This window comes from Copadichromis virginalis, linkage group LG1 (genome assembly GCF_057382275.1).
Source record: "Copadichromis virginalis isolate Kocher_CV1m ecotype Utaka linkage group LG1, C_Virginalis_male_GT1.1, whole genome shotgun sequence".
In the NCBI taxonomy this organism is placed as follows: Eukaryota; Metazoa; Chordata; class Actinopteri; order Cichliformes; family Cichlidae; genus Copadichromis; species Copadichromis virginalis.
The window spans coordinates 40,429,290-40,454,521 of record NC_140618.1 but is presented as its reverse complement, the minus strand read 5'-3'; the positions used below and the strand labels follow the sequence as shown (position 1 = coordinate 40,454,521).

General features: G+C 39.4%; 1 protein-coding gene across 1 annotated transcript in view; it reads right to left on the bottom strand.

Annotated features, from left to right (window-relative positions):
* The window catches only part of LOC146719295 (multiple epidermal growth factor-like domains protein 10), a 206,963-nt gene that overhangs the window by 164,692 nt on the left and 17,039 nt on the right, over positions 1 to 25,232 (bottom strand). Inside the window, exon 5 of the mRNA XM_085463041.1 lies at positions 2,489 to 2,581. Coding sequence (XP_085319167.1) covers positions 2,489 to 2,581 — 93 coding nt within the window. The remainder of the gene's footprint in view (positions 1 to 2,488; positions 2,582 to 25,232) is intronic.

The window sequence follows — 25,232 nt, the reverse complement described above, 5'->3', positions numbered from 1 at the left end:
ACCTATACTGGGAAAACTAAATATTGTATGAAACTAGAAACCTGAAAATTGGAAACACAAGGGAAGAAACACAGATGAACCAACAACAGAAGGAGGAAGACAGAGGACTAAATACACAGGAGGGTAACGAGGAAATAAGGAACAGGAGTGAACACAGCTGATCACCCACATGAGACAGTTCCTCCCTGTCAAAACAGAATACAGTAACACAGGACGCGGGACTGTCAAAGTAAAACAGGAAATAAATGAACATGGAAAGCAGGGTGCCACAATATTGCACAATATTAATAATTATCAGACCCAGGACCATGACAATTATTCTACATGTATGTCTAGACTTTGCTCATAATCTCATAATGTGTAAAATTTGTTGTAAAAATGTTTTAAAACCATTTCTTTCCATAATGTCTGAAAATGTGAAAATGCCTGCAATGTTACTGTACAGACAGGAAAGACAGAGGGTTGAAATGTTAGCTTTGCAAGAAGTTTGAGAATGAAATTGGAGCCTGGCTGTCCGCATCTTGCTCTTTTTCTGTGTTTGCACATTTTTAAAATAAACTTTTGGTTCAACTTTAGGATGTTCCAGCATCTTGAAGGACTTTACAGAGTTCTTCTGTGATTTTGGTTCCTTCTATCTTCTCAGAGGAATCCCAGAGAGATTCCATAATTCTGAGGGTATGAAGATGATTCTCATGTTTGGGGACCAAAAGAAAGACCCTAAGGCCAGCTCGCCTTAGGGTCTTTCTTGAGCTTGACCATTGAGCTTAATGGTTTAAATTCAGAATTCCTTGATGCAATGTGGCTCTCTTATCATATCTCTGGTATAACTTCTAGATTAAAAAAGGTGTTTTTGTCTCTCTGTTCTGCTGTGCATGATACAGCTGACAGAAGGATTTCAGTCACCTACAGGAAACGGCCTGTGATTATAAGGCTTTAAGTAACCTCACTTCTCTCGCTCCACAAGGTTGTTGGAAGTTAGGCAAAGTCCATAAAACACTGACGCCAACGATGAGGTTTCTTTGTGAGCTCTTCTGTCTGCATTGCATTATGGAACAGGCCTCCATTTGTTGTCATGGAAACAGACAATGCCTCTGACACATTACATTTACATGCTTTTTTACTGATGAGCTCTGAGTAGCTTTTTCAAAGCCAAAGCATATTTTAGCTGTTTGTGTCTCATGTAATGGTTAAACTTTGTCAGCCAGACATGGATAAAAAGTTTTTCTCTCCATAATGAGCGCGTAAAGACAAAAATCCCAGCACAGCTGAACATGCAGCCCAGCATCGTATATTAGACACACCTGTCAACAATGTCCACTTCACTCTTTACCTCTGGCTAAATGCACGGGACAGCAGCTTGTGAATTTGAGCTTTTTGTCTTATTTCAGTGTTATGTATTTGCATTCATGTTGCATGTGTTTCTATTTTCCTACATATTGCATTTGTATGAAGCTAAAGGTAAACGAAACAAAATGTATTGATTTGCACAATCAACAGGGATTGACCTCTGCCCTCTCGTGACATAAGGTTAATGCCAGCTGTCCCTTTAAACACATTGCCAATCTGTAATTTTATGCTGTGTCACTAATAGTTAAATGCTGCTCATGTTTTAGGCTGGATTATTGCAGGAAAACAAGTAATAGCCACAGATCAAAATCTAATGTTTTTAAAGGTTTCAAAATTGTTAGAAGCAATGATTTTTTTTAAATATATGTTTTCCTGGTATAATGGAATATATATATTTAAAAGGTTTTAATACACATCACCTGTTTTTATAAGATGTTTTAAATTATGTTACTAATTTCCGAGCTACTGCTCAGAAATTATATTGGTCCGTATACCAGAAAAAACACTCCTTTCACATGTTTTTATGCTGTTCAGCAAATCAACAAATACAACTAGCAATGGAAGCTTGTGCTACAGCAGCTTCTGCTTTAACATACAGATATAAATATAAATAAAATCATTAACATTAAAAAACATGACTGGTTGGTCTTCATGAAGTGTTTGATCATTTTGCTATTAACGTTCTGTGTCACCACTAGTTATTTACACATCAGGATTACAAATTCTGTCAGTGAAAAGTGAAGTAACTGAGAACTGGGGGTCATATAGATGAGAACAGGAGGGCGCGTGTTTGGAGGAGTGGTCCTGCTCCTGAAATTCGGATAGTTTGTCTCTAAATGTTCTACAGTTATACAATGTTGTGTTATGTTATGCAAAGCCATGTAATGGTAAGTTATACTAAGAAATGCTATGAACTGTTATGTTCAAATATTACAAAACCAAACAGGTTAGAAAAGTAGACAAAAATAGAAAAGGATGAGGCCAATTTTATTTTTATCGACTGCGGTACTGTTGTTACTGTTGTTACTGTTGTTACTGTTGTTACTGTTATTCAAAGCTACATTATGCTACATTACGCTTGTAATGCAATGCTTTGTAGTAATGTTTCCATTTACTGTCTGTTTGTCTGCTGAGTACTCACCACTGGAGCAGTCCAGTCCTCCCCATCCTGGCTCACATTGGCAAGTATCAGGAGAGACACATCGTCCATGGGCACACTCTTCTGTGCACAGTGCTGAGAAGAAAGAACAACATTGAAACAAATGTCAAACAAGCAACTATAACACATAAGAAGTTATCAAGTTCTTTCTTTGAGTCATAAAACCTTACATCAAGTCCATTTGTCATTTAAATCATAATCCCCGTTCCCTCAGCTTATTTAATTCATGTTAATATCTTTCAATGTTACAGTCTTTAGTGCAAGTCTGACACTATCCACTCCAGCTTAGCACAAAGTCTGGCTTGGAAATTTTCTACTGAAAAGTCTGTTTGGAGAATAATGTCTTAATCTGATTCTTCTTCTCTTCTGCCCTCCAGCAGATGGTAATGTTCATCTCATAATGCATATTTTTGTGGAAAAACAATGGAAGCAACAACAAAACGCAGATCACTTTTAACAACCGGATATACAATGCTGACAGTGCAAACACCTGTAGAACTCAGATACACTCTCAGGTGTGAAGAGACATATACACTAACTGCTGGTAATACGTGGTGAGTCTTTAATATTTATTTTATTGGAGACTTTCTTTTAACTTTTGTTGTTTTTTACCTCATATTGTATCTTAGGAATGCATATTAGGGATATACTTTAATATGTTCCTACTAACCGATGCCATAATATTATGCCTGATTAGTGTATACACTAGCACTCAACAGTTGATTACACAATCCCTTAGTGCAATGAAGACACAATAATTACTACTGAAGATTTTTTGACACTGTGTGTTCATTTACTTGTAGCATCTACTGTAACGGACGTGTAAACACAGTTAGTAGTGCTGCTATTGCCTCAAGCTCCTGGGAATCTTACCATACAATTGTTAGACAGGGCCAGCTACGTCTCTTAATGCATGAAATTCTATTGAGTTAGAAGAAGTACGCAAATTAAAATAATCATAAATCACAGATTTTTCAATATTTTCATGCATTTGTTAAAAGATTAAATATGTTCTTCATACTTTATTATTTATTTTTATTTCAATAGACACAGTAACAGTGCTATATAGCAGCAGCCCCCAACCTTTTTTGTGCCATGGGCCGGTTTATGTTCGCCAACATTTTCACGGACCGTCCTTTTCTAGAGTCCCAGAGAGCAGCCATTTGGCTTTTCTACCTTTTAGCTAGGCTTTAGCTTCAGCCAAGTGGAAGCTAAATTGGCTAGTCATCAATTCATATGTAAATTAGGTTGTTACCTGAGAATTCTGGAGGGGAGTGGGGGTGTGTGAACGATTGCTGATTTCTAACTGCCAACTGCCTCTTTGTTTGTCTGGGGGGGGGCTGCTAAAAGCGGTGAACTTCCTTTTGTGTTCGTCTTGATGCATTCTCAATCATCCAGGAAAATAAATCTCCAAAAGTCACCAACTTGGAGTGTTTAGTTTCCTGAGCCACAAGGAAACTTGTGTTTCAGTTTGTCTTCTTAGGGAGAAATCAACACACATGGGTGTATGTCCTTTATTGATAAAAACAGTACAAAAACCCCAACCATTTGTACACATTTTTACAAATAATAATAAAAAGTGAGTGAGTACATTTCAACATTTTCAGCAATCACTCACAATCCTGGCACTGCCATGGTATCTGTAGTCTGCATTTACCACATGTGTATCTGTTGCAGTGAACACATCGCACAGTGGCATGATTGTTCTTGCATTTGAGTTTGACCTGACACGTGGCTCTTTTTCCAGGACTAGGTGTGGAGGGTTGTGTCCAAAGCAACTGTTCTTTTCTTGCCCTTTTCCCAGCTACATGAGAGTGAGCCAACTCTCTTGCAAGCTCCACCAGGAAGTCCACCCGTCTTTCCTGCGTCACGGATGAATACAACACAATAAAACCAGTACTGGTACCAAAAAATAAGATTTATTCATAACACAAACCCAGGGAAACTGAGTTAACGGTAAAAAAAATATCGCTACATAATAAAATTATTCTCAATGTTTTGCTGTAAAAACTGAAGTGATTAATGTTTTTTTTAATTTATTTAAACTAGTGCTGCTGCGTTAATGTGGTTACGGTGTTAACGCCATTTTAACGAGATTAACGCTGACAGCACTAATTTAAACACATAAATATATTTAATATATATTACTATTCTTTTTTTCTTTAAGGTCATCACGCTATGAAGAAATGGAATTTACTGTGACAGCAGATAGTAGAGACTATTAACCAGTAAAATCATATTTACAAAAATATGAAAACAAAATCATTTTGCCAAGCTTTTAATAGAATAGATAATAGATAGATTTTATAGTAATTAATTAATTAAATAAATGAATGACATGAATCAATGTTAGTTTTCAGAAAGCTTACTCAACATAGTATAATACTATATATAATATATAATACTTTTAAATGAAGTATTATACCCATTATACCTAGTTTATATTGTAGGATGGAGGTATTGCTTCTCTTGTCTGTTGGTGTTCCAGTTGAGCTGTTTCTCGGTTGCTATTGTGTATTGTCACAATGTAAAGTTTTTATAAGACCTCAGTATGAATATGCATTCTTACAGCTAATGATAATATCCTAATAAATTAAACTAAGACCACGAATACACAGGCGTAGAACCAGTTGGCAACTGTGTGGCAATCACTGTTCACTAGGCGAAAATGAGTGTAGGAGCTAAAGTTGATTATCTATAAGACTGTTTTAGTTTCTAATACTACTTTGCTTCAATCTGTCACATCTAGTAGCTGGAACTGGTGTGCAAAAGACATAAAGGCAGGTGATGTTACTTGGAGGTGGAAGACACAGTATTTGCCCTCACATCCTCAGATCTGTCATGGAATCATGGATAATGTTTGTTTCTTTAAGGACATTAAATAACCACAACAATGACTTCCTCCTGGCCAGTTGCAAAGGTTGTTGAAGGTTGCTGGCATTCACTATGAAGCTGCTAAAGCCTCAGTCACGCAGCCCTGGAAACCAGTCAATGACTCCCTGGTAACTACCGGCCACTAAAAAAAAAAAGGAAAAAAAAAAAGACAAAATCCTTGATAGTGTTGCTTTTTTGCCTCTGTTGAGTATCTGCAGCAAATTAATGAAGGTTTTTCTTAATTTACATAATTTGTGTCTATATTTTTTAATATGCAGTGCTGTGCTCTGTACTCCCAAACATGACATTACCAGTGCCTGTTTGTCATTTTCCCCTTAAAAATTCTCTGCACATCCCTGGCGTACTACTTGCTCTTTGACATCCTAATGTAACAGTAAGTCATAATATTTTCTACTTTGCTTAGATATGGAGATATTCTACCAGCCAGTCTAGCGAGCAAAGCGTATTATCTGCATTGTACAGCAAACAGATAAGGTAGTGCTGACATCTCCATTATCACCTTCCAACTGCTATAATATTTCATTGTGACACAACACTACAGTTGAAAGCCATCATGCACAATCTAAAGGTTAAAAAATGATTCTATCACAAAATAATAAATGATGCAGAGTTTTACAGGGCAACTGTGCGTCACTCTGGCATTATCTCATACAGCTATTAGCTAGAAGGTCAGAGGTGGTCACTAGCCAATGTTGCAACGAGAAGGACAAAAAGCAATGTGAAAAGGACAAAAAGACAAACAGTATGAGCAGTCAAGACAGAAAAACTGCACACTGAGCAGCTAAAACGAACTCTTAAAACACTATTTTAATGATTATAAAAAGTAATACATTAAACTTTAGATTAACCAGCACACTGAGATGTTTTTAATAGAACTTTGATATATCAGACAAGTGGAGCATTTTTCAGGAAACCTAAAACTCAAGGCCTCGGTTTGATGGATGAAAAATTAAGGGAAGAGACCTAAACCCTTGAGTCGGATACAGTCAAACAAGTTCTTGCAGTAATATGGAGTAATTCTAGCACGAAGTGAGAAAGACTGTTAAAGAGTTCCAGTACTGAGTACGATGTTTTATTCATCTGGCAGTTTTTGGTTAAAACACCAAAACCTAGTTTGTCATTTTGTGAGTTTAAGGGCACAACACATAGTACCATATTTTTCAGAGTATAAGGCGCACTTAAAATCCTTTAATTTTCTCAAAAATCAACAATGTACCTTATAATCTGATGCGCCTTATGTATGAATTCTGGTTTGCTTAGGGGTGGGTTTTGATTATCGATTTTCCAATTAAAATCGATTCTAGCTTGAATAACGCGATATCGATTCATTAAAATCCTGAATCGATTTTTAAATATAAATTATTTTTTCCTGAAACGCCAGAATCTCAGGTTAAACCTCACAAAATTTTGACACTGATTCTGCACAAGGATCTAAACAAAAAGGGCGGACCCGTCGACGCATCAGAATCAGTGAGATGTCGGCTTTCTCACCCGACTGCACGTACACGCCGTTGGGGCTGAAAGCCAACAGCTCACAGATTCTGATGCGTCGCGCTTTGTGTTCTGAAACTGCAGTTTTGTCTCTCTCCAACCAAATTTGACTGAACCAGCAGCAAAAGAAGATCCAAACTACACTTCACATTTCGCTTCACATAAACATCGTCATGAATGCCCTCTTACTTTTATTTTCATTTTAAATTTCACTGACTTCCAACAAAAGAGGCCTCATTTTTGCTGTTCAATACAAAAGAAATGTAAACTTTTTCAGATTATGCAAAATTGCAAAATGCTTAACTGTGTCTCTAATTAAACCTCTGTAACTTCGCTCTGCTTCACTTCAGCAGGATCAGGTTGATTCATGGTTTTCTTTTGTTTTTGTTCCACTGCAGAATATTTTTAAGGTGGTTATCTGCTATAAAAAGTCTTCAGGTCCCAAAGTCAAACAAACACTGCGGCATCACTGAGAGTTAGAAACTGTCTAAATTCTTTCATCTTTAATAAAATGATCAGCGTTGCTGCTTTACCAGGTGTAACAATTAAGTTTAACATTCAGGCATCGATGAAAACAGAATTTATTAAATTTAACAGAGTTAGAAGTTAGCAGGAAGTTAGCTCGCTAGTTTCCACCTAAACACGATATAGCATGTTCTGACTGAGAGATTTCTGAAGATCACTTCCAACATAAATGAAGACAGAAAACTAAACAGCAGTGACGTTTGTAGGGTTACTGAAGTTGGGCTAGCTGGTATATAATGATGTGCTACATGATCGCTAGCTACACAGCTATGTTAGCATAACATAAACACAGTGAAGCTGGAGGATGAACACTAACTTTTTTGCACTCGCTAAAAGTTAACATGAGGGTTCCCGATAGTTAGAGACAAATGCAATCGCATAGCAGGATGCTGTAAATGGACCAAACTTCAGTCAGGAGAACAACTGAGAAAATCCATCCACAATACGAGGTTAGTCATTAATATACTGCAACAACATGGGAATAGAGCAGCTGTGAGAGAATTCAGCAGTAATGAATCAATGTTACAGAAGTGGAGGAAGCAAGAAGAATGAGCTGAGTGAAGTTTGACTTATCTGACTGTTTTGTTTTGCTTAATGAGCCTTATAATCCCGTGTGCCTTATGTATGAAAACACACCTATTCATCGACAGTGCGCCTTATAACCCGAAAAAAAAAAGTTTGAAACATGTCCAAAAAGCATGAGTGACTGACTGAAGTCAGTTTTCATATGAAACAAAAAAACAAATATAATATCCCAAAGATTTGTTCTTGAGGTTTTATATATATAGTTGCAGCAAGAAAGCCATCGCTAAGACGTCAGAATAAGACAGAGGCTTGCCTTGGCCATGAAAAACCACAATTGGACTAGTGAACACTAGAAGAAGGTATTATGGGCTCATCAATCAAAGTTTGAAATCTTCGGTTCATCACGTAGGATCTTTGTGTGCCATCAAGAAGGTGAAAGGATGGTTCCACAGTGTGTGCCATCAACTGTCAAACATTGAGGAGGAAGTGTGATGGTCTGGGGCTGTTTTGCTAGATCCAGGGTCGGTGACTTGTACAGAGTTAGAGGCACCCTGAACCAAAACAGCTACCACAGCATTCTGCAGCACCATGCAGTACCTTCTGGTGTGCGCCTAGTTGGTCAGGGGTTCATCCTACAGCAAGATAATGACCCACAACATAGTCTCCAGATTTAAACCCCATCGAGCTGGTTTGGGATGAACTGGACAGAAAAGTGAAAGCAAAGCAACCTACAACGTCCACACATTTATTGGAACTTCTGCAACAGATATGGGAAGAACTTTCTGAAGAATATTTGATTTCTATTTTAGAAAGAATGAGATGGATGTGTTCAGCTGTTATAAGCTGCCAAAGGTGTCTACTTTGATGAGTCAAAGGTTTAGAATACATTTTGGTCTATAAATTGATTCCACGATTTCTTTTTTAACTCTAATTGCTTATTTGTACTGTGCTTTCATTTCAGAGTGCAATGAGACATTACACAGCATAATTTTCAATAAAAAACTGGAAAAATTGGGGTGTTCAAAAACTTTTGACTGGTAGTTGCATTGAAGCATTGACATAACCTGGTCAAAAACAACTCCAACCATCTAGAGTTAGTATCTGGGTTGATATCATATTTCCAAGATCAAAATATGATTTTATATAGATGTACGCACAGCGGCGAAAATGAGCTTCCTCCGAAGGGTGGCTGGCCTCTCCCTTAGAGGTAGGGTGAGAAGTTCAACCATCCGGGAGGGGCTAAGAGTAGAGCCGCTGCTCCTCCACATCGAAAGGAGCCAGCTGAGGTGGTTCGGGCATCTGACAAGGATGCCTCCTGGGCGCCTCCTAGGTGAGATGTTCCGGCATGTCCCACCAGGAGGAGGCCCCGGGGCAGACCCAGGACACGCTGGAGAGATTATATCTCTCGGCTGGCCTGGGAACGCCTTGGTGTTTCCCCAGATAAGCTAGAGGAGTTAGCTGGGGAGAGGGAGGTCTGGGCTTCTCTGCTTAGGCTGCTGCCCCCGCAACCCAGCCCCAAATAAAGCGAGAGAAGGTGGATGGATGGATGGATGGATGGATGGATGGATGGATGGATGGATGGATGTACGCACACTACCCATCTATCTTTGAGAAAGAGCTTTCTCAAGTTATTGTTAATAAAACTTTAGGTCATAATAAGAGCTTGTAGAATAAAATCATGGTGTTGTTTCTGTGGGGAGGACACTCACAAACTCGGAGATGGGCACATTAATAAATAGCTGGTGATGGTAATGTTTCTACAGTCAGGTGTGATTTTTACTTGCCAGAGGAACAAGACAATAAAAATGTTGGAAATAAAAAACTCTCTAATTAACACATTTTTGAAACATTTATTCAAATTGGGGAGTTTTACTCAGAGTTACACTGTTTCACATCAATTTATTATTTTGTTTTCTATGCTGTAACCCTTTGTCAGCATGAGGATATATCTGTGAAAATCTCTAATTGCACAGGATCCCAAAACCAGTATGGTTGTGAATGGGGTCGAAGTGGCAATGTGCTGAGGGTGTACCCTGCCCAGTGCATTCCGGAAGATTCAGTAATTGTTCCTTTTTCTGCAAGTAAAGGACGCTAACGCCTATTCTTGACACATTCTATGACACACAGCAATTCAGTAATTCAAAAACAATCATATCTATAGTAACGGTAATTTAACCCATCACACTAAACACCCATAGTGCATAATGGAATAACAATGAAAAAAGAATCATATTTATCTTTAGTACAATGTGTTAAAAGTAAAATGTTGAATTTTATGTAACATCTCCTTCAACTCATTTTGTAGGATCAGAGTATGAATATTGCATCATACATCAGGTAGAGATTGTGCTGGAAGAAGATGGGCTGACAGCTTGGAGACTTTAGCTCCTCCATCACAGAGATATGATGTGCCATAGTCCTGGCTCTGTTTGCTTTCTTACAGAAGCAGGCAGCTTGATGTGCATATAAATGTGCACAGGAACAAATGAAAAAACAACCTCTCTTTCATAAAGTATTTCAACACTCTGACCTGTTTTTTAAGGCTACGAAGTGTTAAAATCCACGCAGTGAACACAAAGTGAAGTGCTGAGTTTGGGAAGTTGCAAAGAAGTGTGCAAGCAGGGAACAAAATGTGGACAGAGTGGCTACAGGAGTTAGATCGGATTCTGTAAAGCTGGGTTTTATTGCATTTTAGTCCCAGAGGGGTCATCCTCTCTAAATTTATAGCAGCAGTGTGTTAAATTTTACAGCTTGTTTTGAATATTAGGAAAGAAATCCTTGCATCCACACCTACATAGTTCTCAACACAGACTGAGATTAGGATGGAGTTGCTGGTTGTAATACAGAAAGATGTGTGTGGTAAGTAAGGTCAAATACATCAACACAAATTCAGATAAGAATTAACTAAATTAATTAAATTCAAGCCTGTTAAACAAAAAATCACAACTTTATGAATGCACTATAAAAAAAACTGGATGATGAATGCTAAAGTGAGACTTTAGCACACTTCCCTATAGACTTTATGTGTTGACATAGCCTTTGCCTGCTGTGTACCTACAGCCCCCAATTCACACACCCACACACACATGCAACATCTACACACAGATGCAGGTGAAGAAAGCACTAAATTTTAGAGAAAGGTCCAATTCATATGCGTGCGAAAGCAGACAATCAAATTCTTTTGCCCATATAGTAAAACGAAGAGTCAGATAACACAGCACAAAAAATATTGCAAATAATTACATGTTTGAGTTTCTTGTACAGCTTTTGTAAAGTTAAAGTGCTGTGAAAAAAAACCCCTTGAACTCCCTTCGTAATTCCTTTTTTTCCTGCATTTGTATTTGCCATACTTGCATATTTCAGATCATATTAGACAATGGCAACTGAAGAAAATGCATTTGTTTAATGATTTCATGTATTAAGGGGAAAAAGCTATCCAAACCTGCAGCTCTTTTTGTAAAAACGTATTTGCTGCTTAAACCTAATAACTGTTTGTGCCACCATTATGGCCACAACTGTAATCAAGCATTTGTGATAACGTGCAATGACTCTTTCACATTGCTGTGAAGGAATTTTGGCCCACTCTTCTTTGCAGAATTGTTTTAGTTCAGCCACATTCAGGGGTTTTTGAGCATGAACTGCTTTTTCAAGGTCATAAACCCACCCACCACTTTAATCACACTCTAGATCTTGTTTTAACATATGGCATAGAAACTGAACATTTAACAGTGTCTCCTGAAAACCCTCTCCTGTCTGATCATTTCCTGATAACATTTACATTTACAATAATTGATTACACAGCAGTGGAGAGTAGACTTTATCACAGTAGATGTCTTTCTGAAAGCGCTGCAACTAAGTTTAAGAATATAATCCACCCACTGTTATCATCTTCAATGCCCTGTACCAACACAGAGCAGAGCAGCTAACTGAACGCTACTCCAACAGAGGTCGATTATCTTGTTAATAATTTCACCTCCTCACTACGTACGACTCTGGATACTGTAGCTCCTGTGAAAACTAAGGTCTCTAATCAGAAGTACCTGACTCCGTGGTATAATTCTCAAACACGTAGCCTAAAGCAGATGACTCGTAAGCTGGAGAGGAAATGGCGTGTCACAAATTTAGAGGATCATCATTTAGCCTGGAGAAATAGTTTGCTGCTTTATAAGAAAGCCCTCCGCAAAGCCAGAACATCTTACTATTCATCACTGATTGAAGAAAATAAGAACAACCCCAGGTTTCTCTTCAGCTCTGTAGCCAGGCTGACAAAAAGTCAGAGCTCTGTTGAGCCAACCATCCCTTTAACGTTAACTAGTAATGACTTCATGAACTTCTTCACAAATAAAATTTTTATCATTAGAGAAAAAATTACCAATAACCATCCCACAGATGTAATATTATCTACAGCTACTCTTAGTACCATTGATGTTAAGTTAGACTCTTTTTCTCCAATTGATCTTTCTGAGTCAACTTCAATAATTACTTCCTCCAAACCTTCAACGTGTCTTTTAGACCCCATTCCTACAAAACTGCTCAAAGAAGTCCTGCCATTAATTAATGCTTCGATCTTAAATATGATCAACCTATCTCTAATGATCAGCTATGTACCACAGGCCTTCAAGCTGGCTGTAGTTAAACCTTTACTCAAAAAGCATCTCTAGACCCAGCAGTCTTAGCTAATTATAGGCCAATCTCCAACCTTCCTTTATATCAAACATCCTTGAAAGAGTAGTTGTCAAACAGCTAACAGATCATCTGCAGAGGAATGGCTTATTGAAGAGTTTCAGTCAGGTTTCAGAGCTCATCACAGCACAGAAACAGCTTTAGTGAAGGTTACAAATGATCTTCTTATGGCCTCTGACAGTGGACTCATCTCTGTGCTTGTCCTGCTAGACCTCAGTGCAGCGTTCGATACTGTCGACCATAATATCCTATTAGAGCGATTAGAACATGCTGTAGGTATTACAGGTACTGCACTGCAGTGGTTTGTATCATATCTATCTAATAGACTCCAGTTTGTGCATGTAAATGGAGAGTCCTCTTCACACACTGAGGTTAATTATGGAGTTCCACAGGGTTCAGTGCTAGGACCAATTCTGTTTACATTATACATGCTTCCCTTAGGCAGCATCATTAGAAGACATAGCATACATTTACACTGCTATGCAGATGACACCCAGCTCTATCTGTCCATGAAGCCAGATAACACACACCAATGAGTTAAACTGCAGGAATGTCTTAAAGACATAAAGACCTGGATGGCCGCTAACTTTCTGCTTCTTAATTCAGATCAAACTGAGGTTATTGTACTCGGCCCTGAAAATCTAACCAGATTCTTACTCTGGATGGCATTACCTTGGCCTCCAGTAACGCTGTGAACCTTGGAGTCATTTTTGACCAGGACATGTCCTTCAACGCACATATTAAACAAATATGTCAGACTGCTTTCTTCCATTTGTGCAACATCTCTAGAATTAGAAATATTCGTGCATTTATTGCTTCCAGGCTGGACTACTGTAATTCATTATTATCAGGATGTCCAAAAAACTCACTGAAAAGCCTTCAGCTAATCCAAAATGCTGCAGCAAGAGTCCTGACAGGGACTAGAAAGAGAGAGCATATTTCTCCTGTTTTGGCTTCCCTTCATTGGCTTCCTGTTAAATCCAGAATTGAATTCAAAATCCTGCTCCTCACATACAAGGTGTTAAATAATCAGGCCCCATCTTATCTTAATGACCTTGTAGTACCATATCACCCTATTAGAGCACTTCGCTCTCGCTCTGCAGGCCTACTTGTTGTTCCTAGAGTATTTAAAGTAGAATGGGAGGGAGAGCCTTCAGTTTTCAGGCCCCTCTTCTGTGGAACCAGCTTCCAGTTTGGATTCAGGAGACAGACACTATCTCTAATTTAAGATTAGGCTTCAAACTTTCCTTTTTGCTAAAGCATATAGTTAGGGCTGGACCAGGTGACCCTGAATCCTCCCTTAGTTATGCTGCAATGGACGTAGGCTGCCAGGGATTCCCATGATGCATTGAGTTTTTCCTTTCCAGTCACCTTTCTCACTCACTATGTATTAACAGACCTCTCTGCACTGAATCATATCTGTTATTAACCTCTGTCTCTCTTCCACAGCATGTCTTTATCCTGTCTTCCTTCTCTCACCCCAACCGGTCGCAGCAGATGGCCGCCCCTCCCTGAGCCTGGTTCTGCTAGAGATTTCTTCCTGTTAAAAGGGAGTTTTTCCTTCCCACTGTCGCCAAAGTGCTTGCTCATAGGGGGTCATATGATTGTTGGGCTTTTCTCTGTATCTACTGTGCAATATAAAGCGCCTTGAGGCGACTTTTGTTGTGATTTGGCGCTATATAAATAAATAAATTGAATGTCAAAGCATCTCCATGGGTTTTAAGATCAGTGGTACATACCTAGGCCACTCCAAAATCTTCCTTTTTTTGAATCACTCAGAGATGAACTTGCTGTTCATTCATCATTGCCTTGCAGAATAACTCAAGTGCACTTTGCCTTCAGGCCTGCATGAACTGATGGTTGGATATTCTCCCTCAGGATTTTCTTATTGAGAGCAGAACTCATGGTTCTGTCAATTATGACAAGTTGTCCAGGTCGTGAAGCCCCAGACCATCATGCTACTACCCTGGTTGACTACCCCCAAAGCAAAATTGGTATGGCCTGGATCTGGCCCACATAATGTGCTTACACATGGCCCATATACCGCAAAGAATGACGGCCCTTTGGTGGCCCAGATCTGGTTTGCCAGATCTGGCCCACACATGGGCCTGTTGCAGACACACTGCTGGTCCTGTGCTGGCCCAGAACACTTTCAGCTCTGGCCCCAGATGTCAGCCTAATGTGTACCTTAATCAAGCCATGTAATAACAACATGTGCTGGAACATAATAGCACAACAGAAACATGATGAAACCCATGTTCAGACAGCGAATGGACTGCTTCTTATATAGCACTTTTCTACTCTCCCAGATTACTCATAGTGCTCTATACAACATGCAACATTCACCCAGTCACACACTTTCTCTAAACTAAGTGCATTTATACACATTCACACTCTTGACAAGCAGATTGGAGGAGCCAGGGATCGAACCAGCACTAACCTTCCAATCAGTAGATGACCCTCTCTACCTCCTGAGCTACAGCCACCTGGTGGTAAACATAAGTAAACCCTCACTAGGTTTTGGATAAAGTGTACACTCACAAAACTGTGAAATCTGCATTTGGCTACCATAGCAGTATAATATAGTAACATGGCATTTAGGTCTTCTAACTGAAATATGAAAATAAATAGTACCATCATTGCCAGACCTGGCCCACATCTGGTTGACAGACACCCTGCCATGACACCAGCCGGTCAGAAGTGCCAGCTTATTGCCGGATCCAGGCCAGACCTGTTTTCTATGAGCCTTGGCGAGATAAACCAAACCACAATCTAGCCAGATGTGTCATGCCATCAAATAAACAGTGCCATCTACACCAGGCCTAGCCCATATCTGAATGAAATACCACTTACCATGCCAGAAGTCAGCCAACAGTGCCGGCTTAACACCAGATCCAGATGATGTTATTTTACACCAGACGTAATGGGACCAAAGCTTTTGGAAAAGTTCAGCTGTCAGTCCACTGAATATTTTCCTAAAATATTTTGGGGATGATCAAAATATGAGACAAACCTTTGTTCTTGGATTTTTCTTCTGGGAACTCACCAATGGATTTTTCACCTAGTCTCTTTGTTATTGTTCATGAATCATGAACACTGACCAACACCTTTTTAAATTTCTTATGACCACAATAATAATATATTGACAATATGGTGTTGTTATCTGACAGCTCTAAGAAACACACAGGTTAAGCCTAGAAAATAACAAGTCCGTCGGTTTGTGTGAATTGAATGGCTTGGAATGAAGATAAATTCCTGTCCAGCATTATTGTTTCAGTTTGCATCTAGTGCTAATCCAGGACAGATAGCAGAAAAAGAGCGCTCCCAGAGAAAACAATATTAAACGTGTTAATGCAAATTAATCCGCCATCATGGTCAACGCGATTAAAATTTTTAACGCAATTAACGCAACTGCAGTGCAGAATGACTCAAAATCCCTGAAATGTTTCTGTCAGCGCATTTTGGGCAGTTTGTCCAAATAGAGTTACCCTCGCACATGTGCAAATGGGCAGTTGATCTGGTAGTGACGGGCAGCTGAACCAATCAACTCAATATGGAAGATGATAAACACACATTGGCCCTCTCGATGGGAAATTTCAGTATTAAAAAAATAACAAGATGGAACAGTCGACCGACATAAAGTATTTTGCACATTGTGCAAGAAGGAATTTTCTTTTCACCGAAGCACTTCCATCTTAAAATATCACATTGAAGCGAAGCCTACGTTAGTCAGGGATGCTGCTAGCACTTTGGCTAACGTGTCACCCAGCTTGCACCAAACCAATCACGGAGCATCGGGGGCTCGGTAAGTCGACCTCGGACATATTAATAATAATGGATTGGATGTATATAGCGCTTTTCAAGGCACCCAAAGCGCTTTACAATGCCACTATTCATTCACTCTCACATTCACACACTGGTGGAGGCAGCTACAGTTGTAGCCACAGCTGCCCTGGGGCAGACTGACAGAAGCGAGGCTGCCATATCGCGCCATCAGCCCCTCTGGCCAACACCAGTAGGCGGTAGGGTAAAGTGTCTTGCCCAAGGACACAACGACCAGTACAGAGAGCCCAGGGATCGAACCGGCGACCTTCCGGTTACAGATGCGATTCCCAACCCCCTGAGCCACGGTCGGCCATATTAACTGACACAATTGCCAAGTGGATTGCAACAAAATGCAGACCTGTTAATATCGTTGAGAACACGCGCTTTACATCGCTTTGGTTCCTCGTCTCAAGGACTTGAAGCCTCCCGAAGAGTGACAGAGAGAGAGTGGATAAATGTTCACAGTTTTTTGTTTACATGAAGGTTCAAGATGTTCAATAAACAAGTTAAGTGCGTATATTTTCCCTCTTTTCTCGAGTCTGTTTGCTCATGCAAAATGAAGTAACCCTATAATGAATCTCTTTAAACATTTTCATTGTTTGACAGCACTAATATATATTATATATGAGTGTATACTTAGCTATTAGTATATAGGTTTTCAAAAAGTTGTATTTCACAGGAGAGAAGCTGTGTTAAAAGACTGAAGAAAACTATTGGATTTCTCTTTGAATTTAAGCATTTAGCATTCTTTGTGTTTATTCTCCATTTACCTCATTATGTTGCATAAATGTCAGTTACAAGCTTAAATATAAAGTTGAAATAATGTAATTGCAACCAGGCTATTGGTCAAATATTTGCAATTAATCACAATTAATTACAGAAAATTGTGCCATTAATTTGTTAAATTTTTTTTTAAATCTATTGACAGCACTGATATTTATATATAATTTTTATAGTCCTGCCTGTGTACACCACAACAGTTGATCATAGATCAACAGATAAGTGTGTGATTAAATTGCAGACCTTAGCGCCAGCAGTGTTCCAAAAATGATTCATGAAATTTTTAAGAATTATAGCAAAGGATATTATGTACTCTTTTCAGTAGAGTCATGACAAATGAAGCAGACACAATATCTGATGTTGATTCAAATTGTTGAATTTGGAGGTCATCATTAAGCTGAAAACTCAAATAAATCTACCACAGTCAGCAAAAATGTCAGAAGTGCAAAATCAACACTATAATGCAAAGAAACATGAAAACACTGACCTGCTCAGCAACATCAAAAGTCCTGAAATGTCACAGAAGACAACAGAAGTGCATGATAAAAATGATTTTAATAGTTAAAAAACCCAACATCACACATCTAAATCAAACAGTGCCCTGTTTGCCTAGTTGTGTTTTGCAAATATTGCGGTGGGCACTGTATATGATCAGCCTCTAGCTTCAATCTTTATGCTATCCATCATATTTTCTGAGGGCGAGAGAGATAAAATGTTCCAAATTTTAATAAGATAGCAAACAAGCGAATGCTCTTGTAATCCTCAAGCAGAGCTGATAAATCTTTAAAGAGGTGGCTAATCCTTTCATCCTGTGGGCTGAAGCAGGAATGGCTACAAGGAGGATTACATCAACCATGGGTACAGAAAGATTAATATACTTCAAATTAGCTAATCGCTACCCAATTCTTGCTATTGTTTTAGCATGAAGAGGTGGTCTTTAGTGCCCTTAAATCTGCTCCTGCAGGAAGAATGAGAGCAGAGGTATGAACAACATCAGAGTTGCAGTGGGACCAACTGTAAGGGCACACCTGACATCATCCTCCACTGCCTGATCTGTCTGCACAGCTGTCAGTAGAGCAGATTGCAACATCCCAGTGAAACAGTTTTTGTCCTGAATACAAAAAGCTCTTTTAATCTTTCTCCTCTGGTGTTCTCAGCATTATATAATGTTCCTTTTTTGCAATGTTTGATTAAACATAGGGTAGATTTGTCACCTCTTTAAATGGGATTTTTAAATATTAGGGCTTGCAAAAGGAAATCTTCTGCAAGCCCTAAATTCATGGTAACTTCACTCATAAGATACTAAAACTTCTGACAGTCTTAGCATAATGCTAAAATGCAAATCCCTAAGTAATTTGCTGGTGACATAGTAGCTGTTAAGAGGTAAAATTCAATAATTATTTTTAGATTAAAGAAGAAAAACACAGATGACACAATTTAAATGCCCCTGGCCGCTTTGCTTCTGTCTTCTTTTTAAATGACTTCAAAACTTTGACTTCATAACTTGTTTCCAATGCAGAAAATAACAAGAACCCTTTTTTTATCCACTTCTATGACATTATTACTATACGATTAGGTCAAGACAGGAGTATGTCTCTGTAGTTTCTCAGTCATCGCGCTCATGGTAGTTTAAAGAGCTTGGAAAAAAAGCTACTGGACTTCTTTGTGAAGACATTTGTCTTCTCATCCACGAGGTTTCTTCAGTTCTTCAGTTGTTTTGTACATTGCACTTTCAGCAGTCCTGTTTGTCTGTTATATATCATACGTAGCACCAGGGTCTCAGACGAACGCTGTCTCATTTCACTCTGCACTGTACTACTGTACATGGTTGAAATGACAGTAAAAGCCACTTGACTTGATTTGACTTGAGTTTCTTCTTTAAACTGCAGCCCGATGCTGCTTCGTTTACGGGTGTCAGTCATATTTATAATAATGGATTGGATTTATATAGCGCTTTTCTAGGCACCCAAAGTGCTTTACAATACCACTATTCATTCACTCTCACATTCATACACTGGTGGAGGCAGCTACAGTTGTAGCCACAGCTGCCCTGGGGCAGACTGACAGAGGCGAGGCTGCCATATCGCGCCTACAGTAGGCAAGTAGGGTAAAGTGTCTTGCCCAAGGACACAACGATCAGGACAGAGGGCCCAGGGATCGAACTGGCAACCTTCCGGTTACAGATGCGCTTCCCAACCCCCTGAGCCACGGTCGCCCCTATTTATGTGTCTTTGCGACACACTCGCAGTCTCCTCCTCACTGCTGTCTACGGTCGCACTCACTGACTGATTTGCCATGATGTGCAACGCGATCCTGAAATATTGATACTTTCATTACCAGCATTTCATGTTACAGGATCAATTCCCATACAAAAATATCAATATTTCATTTGATTAAACTTTTTTAATCTTTTTTATTTTTAATCCTAAACATGACATGATGACAAAAGTAAAGTTGGCAATTAGCAGGATAGTCGGCAATACCCTGTTAACTACAATCGCCTTCCGCCTCTCATTCATGTGCGTGCACTTTTGCTTATGACATATCTTGAGGCATCAGCTTGAGGTGTGTGTGTATGTGTGTGCATGTATATGTGTATGTATGTGTGTATAAATAAACATTCATTAGTGTGTTTGGTTTGATTAAAGCTTCTCTGGGCCAAAGGTCAAAGTAAAAATCGTTCAGCATCTGGAAGACAGGACAGTAAGTTCTAACAAGAATGAAGAACAGGCTAAGCCAGGGAGAAATGACCCCAAAGAAAGATACAATGGCCTCAGGCAGAGATTTAAAAAGAGATTTGATTTTTTTTAAAGCACTGCAAGAAAAGAATCATCCATAAGTTCACCTAAAAAGGTATTGTAAGTAAACTTCTCCTGCACAGAATCACATGTTTATCTGAGAGATAAACTGGACATAAAAACAGAGCCAACAAAAGAGCCAGGAAACATAGGGAAAGCCCCCAACTCAAATCAAACGCTCCCCTTTCTTCTTCTTCTTTCAATTAGCTCAAGCTGTGTATATCACACAACAAAAGACCTGTCCCAGGATGTTAACGTTAGCAGACCAGGCAGCCATGTTTTTGTAGTTAAGAGCGAAGAATTAGCTTCCGGCATTCCTACTACAGCCAATGGGAGAAAAACGCTGTGTGCGTGTGTGTGTGTGTGTGTGTGTGTGTGTGTGTGAGAAGGTGGAGGATGTAGTGTCACACAATGGAGTCAAAGGGTATTTGTCTAGGCCATGCAGGAGAGACTAAAGTTGTTTACATGTAGATGTTGAATAAAAGACACAATATACTCGTCTTTGTGCCCCCCTCCCCTTCAGGGAATCTCTTTCACGGCTTTTCATCAACAAGAAAAGAAAACACTGTGCTATAGAGTTTACCATCTGGGGTGGATAATTGGGTTCTCTTACCGAATAAATGCGGGTGTCCAGAAAAATACAAAGCATGGTCACTGAAATTTTCTTTTGTTAATGTTCACATTGTTGTGGACGTGTTTGAATGTTTTGAATGTTCTGAGTTACAAATTCGTGTAATTGTACATTTTCAGGATCTCGCTTCTATAAACAGTTCGATGGTTACTAAGAAGGTGTAAATGCTGCTTTGCATTCTTGCAGTTTTTAAGCACACAGGCAGTAGTAGTAGTTCAGCTCACTCTGGTCATGTGAGCTGAAGATTAATAATAAATCTAGAAGAAGTGCATTTCCACTGCAATAAATACTCTGCCTACTCCTCTGCTGCTTCTTCATTGTATGAGCAAGTATCAATTAACATCAATCAATGGTGAAAACCTCATTTTTAATTGTGGTACATGAATAAAAAAAACAAAAAGCCAGTAAAACTGCTTGTGCTGCTAATGTTAACAGTTAACAGTCTTCATGTTACCAGTTTTATTTACTAAAGAACAAATTATACTGCAAATACTGTGTGTAATTAATATGTACCAATTTTAATGTCATAGTAGTCATTTTTGTAATGTATGTTCTGTACTATACAATAGTCTTAAGCCACAATTCATGACTTAAAAGAACCTGTTCCCTGAACACCAGCTGCATAGAAGAAGAACCTTTTTTAAAATGTACCTAATTATTTTGTTGCATCATTTCTTTAGTTGAATCTGCTAAAAATGTCAAAGATGCAGTGTGATGGGCATAGAATAGTATATTTACACTAACAACAGGGTTCGTGAAGGGCTTAAACTTGACAAATCTTAACATAGTGTGGAGTGTTTTCTTAAACAAAACTGAGGAAGCTGAACAATCGAACACATAAGAAGACGCGCCACCAAAAATATATATAGATGAACAGTATCTGAAAGACATCCTCAAGAAAGAGGAATTTCAGGTTTCAGTAGTTTGTAGTTGTTAGTTTCCTTTTGTACTTTATGTTGGAGGACTAGCTGCCCATTGCTTCAATCTGATCCTTGCTGACTTAATTCTTGGCAAACCAGTGGTTGGAGGATGAGGAGCCCACTCTGGGTCCCCCTCCACCAACTCCCAAGAACAGATGTTGTAGTCGTCATCCTGGTCCTGATGAGACTGTGAACCCTGTGCATCCCAAGCCTCCAGAGAATCCAAAGCCTGCCAAGTCCCCACTGCTACTCCAGCCACATGAACCTGAGACAATGAGCTCTGCACCACCAGAACCCACAGGCCCTCTCCAGGTTTTGCCCTGTGACTGGGCTGACCCTAGAGTCTAGGGTCAGCAACCTTTAACACCCAAAGAGCCAGTTGGACTCGGTTTCCACGCAAAAGAAAACACTGGGAGCCGCAAATACTTTTTTGACATCTAAAATCAAGATAACACTGAATATATTGTTTTTTACCTTTATGCTTTGTGTGAACAACTAAGGTGTTCTGCTTATGAAATCCATGAAGTGAGAAAATGACATTTTATTTATGTAATTAACACATTTTGAACTCTTAAAGAAATATAACAAAAGGAAAGCTGAACTAAAATGATCCGTGTAGCAAACAAAAGCTGCTGTGAGCCGCCACCCTCATATCTCCTCTGGGCTTTTGGAGCCTTGACCTGACTTTTAAAAAGTAATTGAAAAAAAGCTCTATGCTGCTAAAAGATGAAAAATAGATATTTGCAAAATTCTGCATAAATATGTATTTTACCTGGTTAATGTGTGTGGCGGGGCGTGGTGGTCAATAAAGAGATGCTGAAAAGCATGTTCATGCAAACATCGCCGGGTCTGCCGTGATATGTTTACAACGATACTTCTGCTCCTAAACCTCTGCGCACAGCGTCTGCAGGTCGGGGCTGTACGAAGTCACTTTATCTCTACAGGACTGTAAGCTGTCGTCTGTGAGGCGTGAGCGTGTTTGTCTTTAACATAGTTCACGGTGGAGCTGCTGACATAATGTGGATCCAAAGATCCATAACTGGCCTACCTGGGGTCGAAAGTCCCGATAAATGCACGGCGTTTCGTACACCGGCTTCCGCGAGTGTGACGCTTATTTGAGCGATGAAAAAATAATAGAATATAATTTTATTTTTATATTTCAATATCACAATAATCTTCCAGTTTAGAACTACAAGTTAAAAAGAACTAACATAAATAAAATACACTTCAGCTAAATACTTCTAATTTAATTTCCCAAACCACGCGGAGCCGCACTATAAGCACTAAAGAGCCGCAGGTTGCCGCCCTCTGCCCTACACAGTCGGCCGTAGTTAAAAACATATTAGGCTGAACGCTCTTTAAAATTGCAGAGGACTGGAAAATAATGGGCTCTTGATTTCTGCAAAGTCAAAGAAATGTGACTTTTGACTGTTGCTGACTGAATGATTGAATTCTTCACAGTGTTTTGATTACACACTGCTTTTCATTCTTTAAATAGTAACTTTAATACATGCGTATTAAAGTATAGTATAGTATATATATAGTGTAGTCTATTTCTGGTGCTGGGAAAATCATGGAGAAAGACTGATCGTATTTAAGATCAATACATTAATTAATGGCTTGTAACTTGTTAACTCAAAAAGATCACACCATGTTTGCTCTTACTGCACTGGTAGTGTGTTTGGGATCATTGTGATGAAAGAAAAGTCAAACTGAGTGAAGAGCACTCAGAGAGCGCTGTTCCTCTCAGAGGGGGAACACGATGTTTCACGATGCCTGTTCTTGTGTCACTGTGACTCTGTATTTGAAAAATGTAAAGTGTGTTGTACACCTCTTTCTGTGCCCTTTCATATGACATATTAGTCGATATGGTTTCTAATTTTTTCAAGTCAACTCTGAGCTTTAGCACTAACAATGAAGGTCAAGCCAACCTAGGTACTCATGTCCCCCGAGGCCTAAGATAAGATAAGATAAGATAAGATAAGATAAATTATTATATTGTTGTGAAGTTTGTCGATGTGAGTTTTTACTGATTTTCACCTGGGAACTTGAACAACACCTGATTTTATTAAATCAGCTCGAGCTATTATTGGTATCTGCCCTCACACAAACTTTGAAAATGATATGTTGAAGTGACAGTTAGACTGCTGTTGGAGATTATGTATGGGAATTTCAGCAGCAGGACCACGACTCCAAACACGCTCCTTCCGGCTGCCATCTATATGGGTTCCCCCAGTTCTGCAAGCTGATCATTCTCGTTTCCCACCCTCCCTCCTTCCTCTCCATTCTTCAACTTCTTCACTTCTATTTAGTACACAGGGATCTGCCAGTCCTCTTCGAGGCCTTCCCCAAACCGCAGCTCAATTCATGTCAAAGCATCGACTTTTACCTACTAAAACGCTGTCAAACTTAAAATGAGGACGTGGGCCCAGCTAGTGAAACAAAAAGACAGACGAACAGATAAACTGACCCAATTTTTTTTCTACTTTCAATGTGATTTATTCAGCTTCTGTTGTGTTTTCTGTGCTTTTGCAGCATTTTTCTATCATAGTCAGCCTCTGGTCTGTGTCTGTGTTTTTATTCTCAAAGTCAGAGACGTTCTCTGCTCTTTAGTTTGAAGACTTTTACACTCCCCGGTTGGATCACCTTCTCTAATCACCCCAGTCAGTTGAAGTACAAAATAGGTCAGCTCAGCCACTCAGACTTTACCAGCTTATCAGCTTGCTCCTTGTGGCAAACAGACCAGTCTCTTGGCTTATTTTGTAAACTACTGTCTTTGTTCCTTGTTCCAGTTTGTACCTCTGTCAGTCACAGGAGCTGACTAAACCCACCTTCTTCCATACAACACTGGAGATCTCTCACCATACCTGGTACCATCATAAGCTCCAAGTTGTTCTGTGTGTGGGTTTAATAAAGAATGTGCACCTGAGTTTCACTCTCTTGCCTTCGGTTTAGACACTCATAACATTTTTTCATTTCAATTTTCAACTGCAGAAGGAAGCTTGACACTAGTTGACAGAAGTTGAGGAAGGATTGCTATTCGGTTATGGTCTACACCAGCGGTCTCCAACCTTTTTTGCACCACAGACCGGTTTATGCCCGACAATATTTTCACGGACCGCCCTTTAAGGTGTCGCGGATAAATACAACAAAATAAAACTAGTACCCGTACCGAAAAAAAGATTTATTCATAACACACGTGAAAAGGCCCAGGAAAACCGAGTTAACGATAAAAACGATAACAAAATAACGCTGAAAACCGATAAAAACCCTGAAAACCAGACATTTCACACCTGAGCCTCAACTCTCGCAGCCCAGTACCAAACGACTCACGGACCGGTACCGGTCCGAGGCCCGGGGGTTGGGACCGCTGATTTACACTGTTATAGAAACAAGGAGAAAATGGGTTTCAGAACAGCCACTGGACTTGGATAGAGTGTAGGACTGTGTGGTAAATGCTCACGTACTAACTGGACTGGGACTGCTATATTCTTATATATATATTAATTTGAAATAATTTCCCTTTGTGGTGGGGCGTGGTCTGCGGTGCCGTGTGGACACACCAGCACGGCATCCGCAATCACGCCCGCCGTGTTAAAACACGTTGGTGTGGTGCTTGTGGTGTGGTTCAAGTGCGGCTGGCAGCCTGTGAG